The 13894-nt window shown below is 45.2% G+C and overlaps 1 protein-coding gene across 5 annotated transcripts in view; it reads left to right on the top strand.

Moving 5' to 3' along the window:
- The window catches only part of COBL (cordon-bleu WH2 repeat protein), a 482604-nt gene that overhangs the window by 93148 nt on the left and 375562 nt on the right, over window positions 1–13894 (top strand). For 2 of the 5 annotated variants that reach the window (XM_083188210.1, XM_083188211.1), the window contains exon 1: window positions 9038–9180. The exons of 2 other annotated variants lie outside the window; for them this stretch is intronic. In XM_083188210.1, the coding sequence (XP_083044336.1) occupies window positions 9128–9180 (53 nt within the window). In that variant the 5' untranslated portion in view covers window positions 9038–9127. Of the gene's footprint in view, window positions 1–9010; window positions 9181–13894 lie in introns of those variants that run through there. One more of the 5 variants, XM_083188207.1, reaches the window with a different exon arrangement.

The following is a 13894-nucleotide window of genomic DNA, read 5'->3' as shown; positions in this document are numbered from 1 at the left end:
CTGAAAAAGCCAGTTACCACCCACAAATAGTGGCTTTCTGTCCGTCAAATTGCAAAAGGATTGGCATTAGATTTTTTTTGGTACTTGTTTCCTTATACGGCGCCCATCACATACCATCACATGCCTTAATTAGTGGTATGCGATGATATGCGATGGGACCCGATTTTCGGGTCCTAAGAGCCGCACTTTACAATTTTAAAATCGCATCGCATCGCATGCCATTAAAATGCGATCAAAAAGATTATTTCATTGTACATGCACCCTGATGGGTGATTAGTATGTTATATGCACCCCCATTGTTAACGCCACCACCACTATTAACGCCAACCCGAAGCGTGGCGAGCGCAGTGAGCATGCGAGGGGCAGTGGTACACATCCTCCACATCCTCGATGCGATAAAAACGATGTAATAAGATTAAAATCGTGGGCGCCGTGCTAGGAAACAAGTACCCTTTTTTTTTTGTATTTCTGTCGCTATGTTTGATCGCACATACCCACAGAGATTTGTTCACAAAGTTCAGGAATTTTAATCTGTGAAAGGGCATGCTATTTTCATTCATGTGCTTATAGCACTTGAATATATATTTAATAAAAAAAAAATATATATATATATATATATATATATTTTTTACACAGAGCAGCCAGCAGTTGTTATAAGGGTACAGCTTTGCACCGTGATGCATTGGGGGGGGCCAAACAGGACTTTTCTCATTGCGCTCATTAGTTTGGGTTGGTTTCGGAGCTTTGCACGCCTAAACCCAAAGTTAATGGGCATCAAATGGCTGATAAAATTCACCATTTGAATATCGCCCTGTGATCTCTCGTCAATCAGACACGATAAAACATTTACATTTTCCCCCTCTGTGTTTGATTATAGAGGTATAGAAGTAAGACATTTATGGCAATATAAATGCACTGGGTATTTAAGTCGACTGCAACACAAAGATGTTTTACACTATAAAGGCTGACGTTATAAAATCATAATAAAATGTGTCATATTTGACTGCTATGAAAATAGTAAAAAGTCTGCCTTGGTTACTGATTAAACAATGTGACCTCAATAAGCATTACAGCAGCATTCTCCTCTATAATATATGTATTGTTTCATCATTTGTCAGACTCCTTTATGAGGCAGAATGGCTGGGAAGCTTTTGTATGTGCCACAGCCCAATTAAAAAAAAAAAGTCTGAGCAGTGGATGTAGCAGTGTATTGTAGTGATATTTCAGACAAAAGCAAATGAAAAAACCTAAAGGTGCCCGCACACGCACCGTTCCCGGCATGCGTTGTGGGCTTAACTAGCACACATAGCATCGCATCGTATGCCTTGTGCATACGATGTGCATGCGATGCGATGCGATGCTATGCTAGAAAAAGCTAGTACAAAAAGTATGTGCAGCACATACTTTTTGTACTGTACGATGAGGTGCCGCGGGAGCGCGCACCCCATCGTACAGCATCGCACCGCCGGGATCGGTGCGGGTGTGGGCACCTTAAGAGTGAAAAACTGCGTGATAATGTGATTATTACAGTTAGCTGGCATAAATTGTCTTCTCTAACTGTACTTTATAATATGTAGAGTAGTGAAATGCATACCTCCTTTCCTGGGTGCCAAATCGGGATATGCTGCGCCAAAGGCGGATTGGGATGGAAAACCAGCCGGGGAAATTGATGGATGCAGCCCTAATAGGGGCGGTGTCAGTTGAGGGGGTAGGGTCAGTCAAGGGTGACAGGAGCCTTCCTTATAGGGCCTGATTCTGAGTTGGACGCAGTTGCAGCCTTTTTTACACTTTTACCCCTAGCATCTTTGACCAGTCACTTGTATCTCAACGGAACTCTAAGGAGTAGTGAGTTGCCCCCTGTACACATTATGCCAGGTAGCTACGCGTATTCACATTATGCCAGTTAACACCCCTTGTACACATTACGTCTGATAGAGCCCAGTACAAACATTATGCCAGGTAGAGCCACTTATACCCATTATGCCAAGTGAAGCCCCTTTCACACATTGTGCCAGGTAAAGCCCCTTAACACACATTAAGCCATGTAGTCACTTATGCACATTATGCCAGGTAGAGATCATAACACATTATTACAGGTAGCGTTGCATATACACATTATGCCTGGTAGAGTCACTTATACACATTATGCCAGTTTGAGCCCATAACACATATTATACCAGGTACTGTTACTTATACACCTTAAGCCAGGTAGAGTTGTTTATACATATTATGCCAGGTAGAACACAAAACACACATTATACCAGGTACCTTTACCTATACACATTATGCCAGGTAGAATCACTTATAAACATTATGCCAGGTAGAGTTGCTTATACACATTATGCCTGGTAGAGCCCATAACATACGTTATGCCAGGTAGAGATGCTTATAGACATGATGCCAGGTAGAATCACTTGTAGACATGATGACAGATAGAGTCACTTATAGACATGATGCCAGGTAAATTTGCATATACACATGATGCCAGGTAGCATAGCTTATACACATTATGCCAGGCATAGGCGTGCGCACAGGGGGTGCCAGGCGTGCACAGGCACCTCCTAATGACCGGCACCCCCTGCACGATTGCCGACGTTTCTGTCTTTTTTTTATATTAAAGTTTGTCGCGCAGGGCTATGGATGCGGCTACACCATCACAACCCGGCCCCTCACACACCGGCTGCGGCATCTATGAAACAGAGCCGGCACCGGAGTTGCACAGTGCACACAAAAGTACAGAGGTAGTAAGGGGGACGTGACGTGCGCGGGGACGGTAGCTGCGGCGTCAGCGGCTGATGCTGGGCCTGCTGTTGGGTCTCCATGGCAACACTTCCTGACACTGCTACCACCTGACTCTTCAAGTCTGCAGCTGCACCATCCCCACCACTGCTGCTGCCGTATGTACGATAGTAACAGGAGTCCTCCTGTTGCTGCTGCCCACATGACTGTCATAATGACAAAAATCAGGGGAAAACAACTAATTTATAGAGGGGAGGATTTTATCTGTGCAACAAACTGCACATTGATGTCTGTTCTGGTAGTGGTACAGCTTATTATGAAATAAGCTGTACCATCACAGTATGAGTATGTCGTACACATGGTAGCCCTTAAAATTATTATTATTTCTAACACATCCCTTTATGGGGCTTCAAACCATAAGTGATCAGGGGTAGGGGACAGCTGACTTTAATGCTGTCTGTGATAGTGATTGTGCAACCTGCGCAGGCTGCAGAAAATAGTCACCTCATCCCGCCCGGCTACCGCAATGTACAAATCAGAAGGGGACCAGCAAAGATGGGTGATGTGGGAAATGAGGAGGGGGGCAGGGAGGCAGTTATGGGATGTGTCCAGCCCGTCCCAGTGTGCCCAGTCTGCAGCTCCATTAAGTCAATGGCAATTGCAGTGCTACTGTGCTCCAGGCTCCAGCCCTGTTCCAGAGTCCTCCTGGGCCCTCCAGGCATGTAATCCTCCATGGCATCAAGCATGAAGGCCCTAGCAATTAACATGTAGGTAAGCAACACTTATGTGGCATCATGTAATAGCCACAGCCCGACTAGGGACCGATCCCCTCAATCTAGATCCGACCAATTGGATGTAGATTGTGTGGTGATTGGGCCCTTTTCTGTCCTGGTGTGGACCGATACCGATCCGATGCGCGGTCCCGCGGGTCGGTCGTTATTCAGATCCTACCTGCTGCAGGTAGGATCTGAATAACGACCATACTGCCGGGTGCGGGTCGCCATCGAATCGGACCTGCTCACAGTGCACATCGTGAGTGGGTCGTGCCCCCCCACATCATCCTGAGCGGGTCTGAAGAAACACTGACGACCCGATCACAATGTGCATCGTGAGCAGGTCGTCGTGGTGTGTACCCCACATAAGATTGCAATAAGGTAATTGAGTAAGGTAATTAACTCAGGAGAGGATGTGGATACACTACAAAGCAACTTAATTAAACTGGAAAGGTGGGCGCAAAGTTTGAAAATGCAATTTATCGTTGGAAAATGTAAAGTAATTCATTATGGGAATAAAAATGAACAAGATACTTATAGGCTAAATGGGGTCATCATAGATGATAAATTGTGCACTCTGCTCAAGTACAGCAGCGAAAACAAACAGGACACTGGCATGGATTAAAAGGAGAATGGATTCAAGGGATGCCAACGTGATGGTTAGGGTTACCACCTTTTTGTTGAGAGATTCCCGGACATTGGCCCACCCCTTGACACACCCACTGACCCGTCCCAGTCCCGCCCCCAGCCCCGCCCTTTGACCTGCCTTATGTTGATTTTTTTAACCTTTGCTTCTATTTCATTCTTGATTTTTCATACCATAATGCAAGTTACATGTTACACCACACACATTAATGGCCATTACAAGTTATGCCACACATCGTGATGCCCATTACATGTTACGCCACCGCAATGGCCATAACACATTATGCCAGGACTCAACAAATTTTTTTGCAAATGAGGGGCAATATGAACAATGCTTGCCGAAGGCGCACGTCAAAATTTTCAACATAATGCCGACACACCACACACCCATTACATAGTATACCACATGCCATAATGGCCATTACATGTTATGCCACACACCATGATGCCCATTATACATTATGTCCATTACTCGTTATGCCAGGACTCAAATATTTTGTAAAGTAGAGACAACATGGACAGTGGGCGCCGAAGGCGCGCAGCAAAAAAATTCACTGTAATGCCGATTACATGTCACACACCCATTACATAGTATACCACATGCCATAATGCCCATTACATGTTATGCCATGCACTGTGATGCCCATTACACATTATGCCCATTACTTGTTATGCCAGGACTGACATTTTTTCTAAAGTAGGGAAAACATCAGTGTGCGCCGAAGGCGTGCAGCAAAAAAATTTACTGTAATGCCGATTAAATAACACACACCCATTACATAGTATACCACATGCCATAATGCCCATTACATGTTATGTCATACACTGTGATGCCCATTACACATTATGCCCATTACGTGTTATGCCAGGACTAAAAAATTTTCTAAAGTAGGGAAAACATCAACAGTGTGCGCCGAAGGCGCGCAGCAAAAAAATTCACTGAAATGCCGATTAAATGTCACACACCCATTACATAGTATACCACATGCCATAATGACCATTACATGTTATGTCATACACTGTGATGCCCATTACACATTATGCCCATTACTTGTTATACCAGGACTGAAATTTTTTCTAAAGTAGGGAAAACATCGACAGTGTGCGCCGAAGGCGCGCAGCAAAAAAATTCACTGTAATGCCGATTATGTCACACACCCAATACATAGTATACCACATTCCATAATGCCCATTATGTTATGCCACACACCGTAATGCCCATTACACATTATACCAAACACCATAATGCCCATTATGCATTATAGCAAACACCATAATGCCCATTCTACGTTATAGCAAACACCGTAATGCTCATTACACATTATGCCACACACTGTAATGCCCATTATATATAATACCACACGCCATAAAGCCTATTACATATAAGTGCTATATGCTCATTGCTACGGCTTTCATATTTCATGCTCAATGTCAGGGATTGCATGCTCTGTGCCAGGGGAGTACATACACTATGCCAGGGGTTATATGCTCTCCCAAGGGTTACATGCTCATTGCCATGGGGGGAGTGAGAGGTGAGGCCATGTACTGGCAGGGTAAGTGGTAAGGCCAGGCAAGGGGAGCGGTAAGGCCAGGCATTAATAATTTATTTACTTGCAAGAAAAACAAATCTTCTGACTGTGGCCTGCGGCGCGGAAGGGGACTATCACTGACTACAGAAGGGGAGTGTGACTCCCACTGCAGACAGACTGCGGCAGGTGTTTTGACAGAAAAGGGACTGTACTGCGCTCACCTTACATGTATATCTAAGCCGGTGCTGCTCAACCAAAAGGATTTCCCCAATCCTCTGTGGATAACTTATATATGCTTAGAAGGTTGGCGCTGCCACTATCTTAATTACATGGGTGCTGTGCTCCCCCTATATGTATAGAGATGTGTGTTCTAATATCTATGACAATGTATTGCTCACCACTAGGTGGTTCTGTGTCACTGAAATGATATATTAACTTGAAGCAATATATGGGAAAAGCATACATTTTAATATTGCAATTGAGGTGACAATATGTATTCACAAATTAATTAAAACAAAAAAAGGGGATATAAGAAAAAAAAAAAGGGGGGGGGGGGGTTGGCATGCATGCAATAGTTCAATATATCTCCAGGGGAGTCCCTCTTTAATGTATAAAGTATTGGGCTGTTGTGTAATAATGCCAGGGGGTGTGTTGCAGGGAGCTGGCGTCCCTACTCCCTGCAGTGCACACACCCCTGGTTTACCTTTTGACAGGACTGTTCCCTGCGTCCCACGTAGGTTTGTCAGTCCCTCGCAGATGATGAATGCTGTGCCCTCCTCAGTCTGGGGTGCGGGGGCTGGCAGTAAGCGATCTCCGAAGCTACACTGTATGAAGATTGCCATGCTGACACTGGAGCAATGCACCTACTGCCAGAAGCAACCCACCAGTGGACCACACACACACACATGAGGAACACCCCTTCTAAGCATATATAAGACTGCGGCAGGTGGACTGCTGGCTGCCCGGAAAGATAACTTACTGCACAACTTCAATACGACATTGGCTCACGCTGGGGCGCGCCCGCCGTCACGCAGCGCCGCAGGAGGAGGAGCCGGAAAGCACATGATGAACTGAAGATATGACAGTCTCTCCCTCCTCCGTGCCGCGGCAGATTGTAAAAGTGAGTGAGATGCAGCGTCCAAATGTCAGGCGGCGCCGGGCGGGGAAGCAAATCCCGGACATTGTATAGTCCGGGTCAGCCACCTGTCCGGACTCCGGACGCCGGTCTCAATTACCGGACTGTCCGGAGTAATCCCGGACGGGTGGTAACCCTAGCTGATGGTGCCTCTTTACTAGGCATTGGCGAGACCACACTTGAAATACTGTGTTCAGTTCGGTAAGTATACTTATTGCCTATTCAGTTATCCACAAAAACAGATTCTCAGTAATTTTACCACAAATTTCAAGTCACTACCCCTGAGAAGGTGTTAAACTGTGAGAATCCCTATATTAAGCAAAAAACGGTTGGGATCCTGTCTAGCTTGTACTAGGCCGCGTGGTGTGCAAGATGCAGTGACAGTGTAGAAATGCCATGACTGCCAGGTCAGGGAGTGCTCATCCAGCCAGCTCCATTTATTAACACCCCCACACCAAACCAACCCCCCCGCCCCCTCCAAATTCCCTGACACGTGCCTGCAGTGTCAATCACAGTCACGGCTACGCCCTGACAGCCCAGCTGCAGCTTTCTCTTATCTTCAGCCAGCAGACTTGCAGTATACTGTAAATATAAGGAAGCAGCCCAGCTCTAGTGCATTGTGTCTGCACTCTGCTACATTTAATAATAAGAGAAAAAAAATTGGTCCACTGAATTTCAAGTTTCACCTGCGATTGCCTTGGCAGGGCCAGAAGTTCCCCACGCTTTGCTGTTTTGTTTTATACAATGCTTTTATTAGTAGTACATCAAATACATCTAGCAATTGGGCAGATTTCCAGATGGGAAGGGGTGTGTCCCAGCCAAACTCTAAATTGCAGTGTAAAAATAAATCTGTCCAGTATCTGTGTCCTGCATTCAAATAAAACTTTACCCTTCATTTTACAGCTACCACTTACATAACTGTATTGCTTGTTTATAATACATCATTTCCATAACAACCCTGTTATACTGGGATATAGGGTCGACAGCACTAAGGTCGACATACATTGGGTCGGTTTGACCACTGAAGGATGACTTGAGCCAAGGTTGACACATGGGAAGGTGGACTTGGGCTTAGGTCGACATGTCATTAGGTTGACACAAGCATTAAGTCGACAGTCAAAAGGTCGACATTGAGTTTTTCACTTTTTCTACCCGAATGTAAACACAGTTGACATGGACACCGTATCAGTGCACTGCTTCCCCTTGCATCGCTCGCAGCACTCGCCATACTTTGGGCACGGTGCCTCACTGCACTTGGCACACTATTTTATTCTTCCACCATGCCTTAGTGGATGGCAGGGCATGAAATACCGCCTGTCGGCACATGTTGGCTCAAAAAAAAAGGGAAAACCCCAATTTTGACTGTTGGCCTAGCTGATGTCGATTTAATGCTTGTGTCGACCTAATGACATGTCGTCCTTCCCATGTGCTGACCTTGACTAATGTCGACCTTCATTGTTCAACTCAATGCATGTCGACCTTAGTGCTGTCGACCTAACGACCGTATACCATTATACTGCAATAGAGTGCACTCAAACAGTCAAAAAAAATCAACATTTTTGTCACGGCACTCACACGTCAAAAGTTTTTTATAAAAATTTTTTGCTAATTGTTCTCCTTATGCTCAGTTCCATGCTGGTGGACAGCATTGCACTTCTGTTGGTCCACAGATTTTATGATTGGCAGCCAACATAAATGGTTTTGGCCAGCACGTTGACAATAAATAGATTTCTTTCTGGACCACCAGCCCCTGGCACTCTTGTAAGACAATGTCCTGGGAACCATTGCGTAATAGAGGGTTGCAATGTCCCCAAGGAAAGTCTTCCGACTGTGCACTACGTGGATTCCAGCTTTTGCAGTTTTATTTGAAACATACTAAACAAAGGGCTGTGAGAAAGTTTAAAAAACGTAATGTCAGCCACCAAGTACTTAACCGTGACTTTGTACCCTAACAAACTTTTTAATGTCATGACTCTTGAGAAATGATGGGCTGGGAAATTATGCGCTGTAGTGTAATTATAATTATTAGGATGAAACAAGTTACTCATACAGTAGGTGTTACATAAGAATCCTGCTGCTGCCTTAGGATAAGGAGGACTGCAGTCAGATCGCTTTATACCGACATTAATGAGTAACTATCTGAAACGACCACTCTGAGGACTTTGACTTTCTGACAGCCGTGTGCTGCAATGTCATGTGTTGTGCGGTGGCAACCAGCAAACGATGTACTTCCAGAGCTTGCTGTGCCCAGATTATCTGGAGCAAAAAAACTCTCCCAATCACTTGGAGATCTGACAAAGGAAAAGATGAAGGCTCGGAACATAGGAGTTTCTCTGGGAACTTATATCATTACTTCCAGGTACTTCTAATATCATAAAAAACAGCTTTATAGTTTTATATTTATCTGACATTATAGAGTATTTTTGTTCATCAATGGAAAGAATTCCTGAATAAATCTAATGATTCAAAATAAAAAAAGGATAAATATTTTTTTAATCACTGTAATAATTTATGCTTACATCAATGTATATAACATTAGAACAGTATTGCAGTATTTTTGTTACTGATCATTGATAAGTTGATTGTTGATTTTGACTCTATAGTCAAAATGGCATAGCAAGTTATACCCCTTTCAGACATACGCGAAAATCCAGGGTTTTTTCACATGAACGCGCATAAACTCGGGACTAGCGTATATCTGAAAGGGTCTACCTGGGATTACACTCCCAAATCCTAAACACCTGCAATAGACCCGGGCAAGGGCGTAACTACCATAGGTGCAGGGGGTGCAGCTGCTATGGGGCCCAGAGCTGAGAGGGGCCCACTTTGCTTGTTAAAGTTACATGTGCTGTATACATTTTTCAGCATTAGGTGATAAATAGGGGCCCTTCCAAACTTTTGCTATGGGGCCCACATGTATCTAGTTACGCCACTGGACCCGGGTCACTAAAATCCGTGGATCGAACCTGGAAGTGAAATCTCGGGTAGTAACTAAGTCTGAAAGGGGCATTAGTCAAAAGTTCAGCTGCATGTGATCCCGATGCGGAGTCCCGTGGCATCATTATCACAGGGCTAAAAAGACTGTGCAGGCAAGCCTGCAGAATGCACTGTATTTGGCCTATGGTCGCATGCGTTTTTTAACTGTTTAGTTCCAAACAAACACATTGCATGTAGTTCAAATCGCACAATGTTTCTATATGGCTTGTGATGCGATGCTCGCACCCATGCATCACATATTGCAAAGTACATAAAGTATGAGGAAGCAGTTTTAGAATATCGCATGCAATTTGAACTAGATGCGATGCGATCTAGTACAAAACGCATACCACACACATTGCACCATGTGTGGGCACCTCTAGGGCCAAATAGAGATAGTGTAAATCTAAAGTAAATGTTATGGTGGGTACACACTGTGAGATTTCCACTATCTTCCTATTCGATTTTGCTTATAGAAGCAAAATCTAATTGAAAAATGACCTTGTATCGAAGTGTGTTAAGTCCTTCAATGCAAATTCAATCCTGATGCGAGGCCACGTGGCATTAGGATCAATAGCAGAAATAGACTTGCCTGGCAAGTCTATTTCTGCTTCGATCTGGAAGATGCTCTATGCAGCATTCGTCCCTCCCTCTCCCCACTCTCTTCCCTCCCACTCTCCTGTTCAGGCAACCCGCCGGATCCTGGCAGCCGTCGATATCGTATCGGTATCGATGGCCGCTAGGATCGAGTCGTGTGTACCCACTTTTAAGTGCATTTAGCCAAAACCAGATAGTCATAATTTTACATTATCCCGAATCTCACCATGTGTACACACCATTAGATTGAATTGGAGTATAGGAGTTCTATATATAGGAAATTAGGATGACGTTTTGTTAAAGGGGGTTTATAGATTAAAAACCAAAATGTTTGCACCGGGGATTAACAGAAACAAGCAGCTTCAATCCATGGCTAGTGTCCAATTATGAAAAGTGATTCATTGACAAATGATTTGTTGATTGATTACTTTATTTGTATTAAGTAAAACAAAGACTAGAAATATAAAGTCTAGATGAGATTTAATAGACGCAGAGATATGCTTGAACACATATAACCTGTGAAAGTCGACTAGGTTGATGAAATTCTGTCCATGACCACGTACAGTATGAACTACTTATTGTTACTGAGAAGGATATCATCTTACCTGCAGCCTGGAGTTGTTATCACTTTGGGCAGCAGGGGCAGACAGACGACAGTCTGATGGGGAAGCCCTTGTAACACATACATATCAGGGAGCACTTGCTTGTGCCAACAAGAAACAGTTATTGTTAGATGCCAGCGTGCAACGTGTGCATACCTCTTTATACATACTAAGGATTACTACAATAGCCATTGTGTGATATTGTACAAGGGTGTTTATCCAAGTATTTTTATAGGAACAACATATATACGGATGTAACATATTATGCTGGCAATGTGTGTGTGTGTGTGTGTGTATGTGTGTGCGTGTGTGTGAGAGAGAGACATTTGGTATTCTATATACACTGTTTAATGTACATGACTGCAATGTTGTCAGGAACCATAATTTCATACTACGACCACAATTGAAGTATGGATTATGGTAAATATGCCTCTAAGTACAGTATGTGGCATAAGTGTATGTAGGCTTAGTTTTTAGGTGCTCATGCTAGTTTGGTAGCAGGACTGAACTACTTTACATGAATCTTAATTAGGTTGACAGACTTCATGTATGCAATGAAACCCCCATTTAGTGTCTTTGTGTAATATACACATTCATAGGCAAGCGCAGGGGGTCAGCATTCTGGTTGCCTGGAAACCCCCCTCCTATTGGCAAGTGCCCAAAATTATGACAACATAGGACTGGTATATAATATGATCAATAGAGCTGCCACCACATGCAGTTTACACCACATGCAGTGTAAGGGACACAGCAGAGCTGCTGCACATGCCTAGTGTACCAGCTTGTTATACCACATTTACTGTATGTGAGGATCTGAGCCCTCAAACATTGCACTCAGCGGTGTAGCTAGGTGCCACGGTGCCTGGAGCAAGGGCATGTTTCGCGCCCCCCTTTCCCGATTTGTAGTAGGCAGGGCTCTTGCAAAAAGGGGATGCGGCCTAACATTATACCACACACCGTAATTCCCATTGCACTTAAAGCCATATGCTGTGATGCCAATTACACATAAGGTCACACATGATGCCCATTACATACTATATAACAAACCGTAATGCCTATTAAACGTCACACAGACATTACATAGTATAATGCCCATTATACATTATGCCACACACCATAATGCCTATTAAATGCTGCGCCCCACACTGTGATGCCAATTACACATTGCGCCTTACACCATGATGCCCATTACACATTATGCCTCACAACGTGATGCCCATTACATACTATTTGACACACTGTAATGCCCATTACATATTATATGGCACAGGACAGACAGGGGCAAAGATGGACAGATAGAACATAGATAGAAAGATGGACGAGGGGAGGGGGAGCACAGATGGATGGATCAAGGGGAGCATAGACAGATGGGGACAAAGTACCATGTTGGGGGACAGACTGACAGATGGATGGAGGGGCAGCATAGACAGATGGAAGAGTTGGGGGGGGGCAAAGACAAACAGATGCTAGGATGCTCACCATTACTTTCTCTCCTTCACCAGACAATGGCAGTGGCTCCTCCTCCCTGTGCGAAGCAAAGGCGTCAGCAGTGTGTCCTCTCCCTCTTCTCCCCCCTTCATGGTGAGGCTGTGGGCAGAAGTGTGGGCAGAATGCTTATCCCCCACCAGCTACTTCTCAGGTGAAGTGATTTAGGGTATCGGGGCGAGTCTGTCACCACTCTGCCAGGTGGACAAGCACATTCCCAGCAGGTGCCCCCTTTAAGCACATTCCCAGCAGGTGCCCCCTTTGATTGACAGCTGGCTGTGACGTCAGAAGTGCGGCTAGTCCCCACCCCACACACCGCGCGGCTCCGGGCTGCAGCTAGTCTCCCCCCCCTCCCCCTCCCTCCGTGCGCACGCCTATGCCTGGGATGCCTGGCTAGGAGACATGCACTGCTATTTAAAATTAACATCTCCCGCTGGACCGCGCTAGCCAATAGGCGCTCGCGGTCCAGCAGACACCAGTTGATTGGCTGCTGGACCGCAAGCGCCTATTGGCTAGCGGTCCAGCGGGAGAGGTGAATTTTAAATAGCACCACGTCACGGTCTCCCACAGCGGGGACTAGCCGGGAGCCAGCGAGGGAGATGGCCGCGGCAGGGGAGCGGGCGAGTTGGCGGTGCCGGCACAGCTCCGGCGCCATGATACCTTCCTGCGCCCGGAGCTGGTGCTCCACCGGCACCGCCCTCGCTACGCCTCTGATTGCACTGGACCAGAGAGCAGCTGACAGGAGGAAGAGTCAGGAGCCTTACTATGAAGTGGTAGATTGTGAGCTTAGAAAGTGCAGTATTGGCTCTATTATGTTTATGTATTTATTTATTATTACATGTTGAACCTTTTCCTGACTACTTATCTTATTTAAATGTTTGAAATAGCCTATACTATATACTGCTAAATATTAATACTGTATTCCATGCAGTATCCAGTGTATAAAAATATTGATTTTCAGGGCTGTTACAACTCCCCCAGACTCCTGCACTTAAGGCCCATACACACTGAGCGACTTTGAGCTGAAGGTCACTCAAAACAGCAGGTTTGAGTGTCTTTCTGCTCAAAGCCTCCCAGCGCTGCTGCGCGCTCCCGCATCATCACCGGGAAAGCCGCTCATCAGCTGGTTATACCAGCAGATGAGCGGCTTTGCGGATGGCATAGCATAGCACTGCGCTATGCAAAGCCATCCTCCCTCCTCTGTCGGTGCCGGGCAGGGGGAAAGCCGCTCAGTGTGTATGCACTGAGCGGTTTTCCACCCAGTGATGAATGCGATCATCGCTGTCCATACACGCTGTTCATAGTCGCCCAGTGTGTATGGACCATTACTCTAATGGGTACTTGTGTATTTTGGCGGCGCCCATCGCATCGTATACCATGACGCATGCGATGGTATGCGATGCGAGGCGATTT

Source organism: Crinia signifera, chromosome 5 (assembly GCF_055691185.1).
Source record: "Crinia signifera chromosome 5, ASM5569118v1, whole genome shotgun sequence".
NCBI classification, from domain to species: Eukaryota; Metazoa; Chordata; class Amphibia; order Anura; family Myobatrachidae; genus Crinia; species Crinia signifera.
Note: the sequence above shows the minus strand (reverse complement) of the source record. Positions and strands in the feature narration are given on the sequence as shown.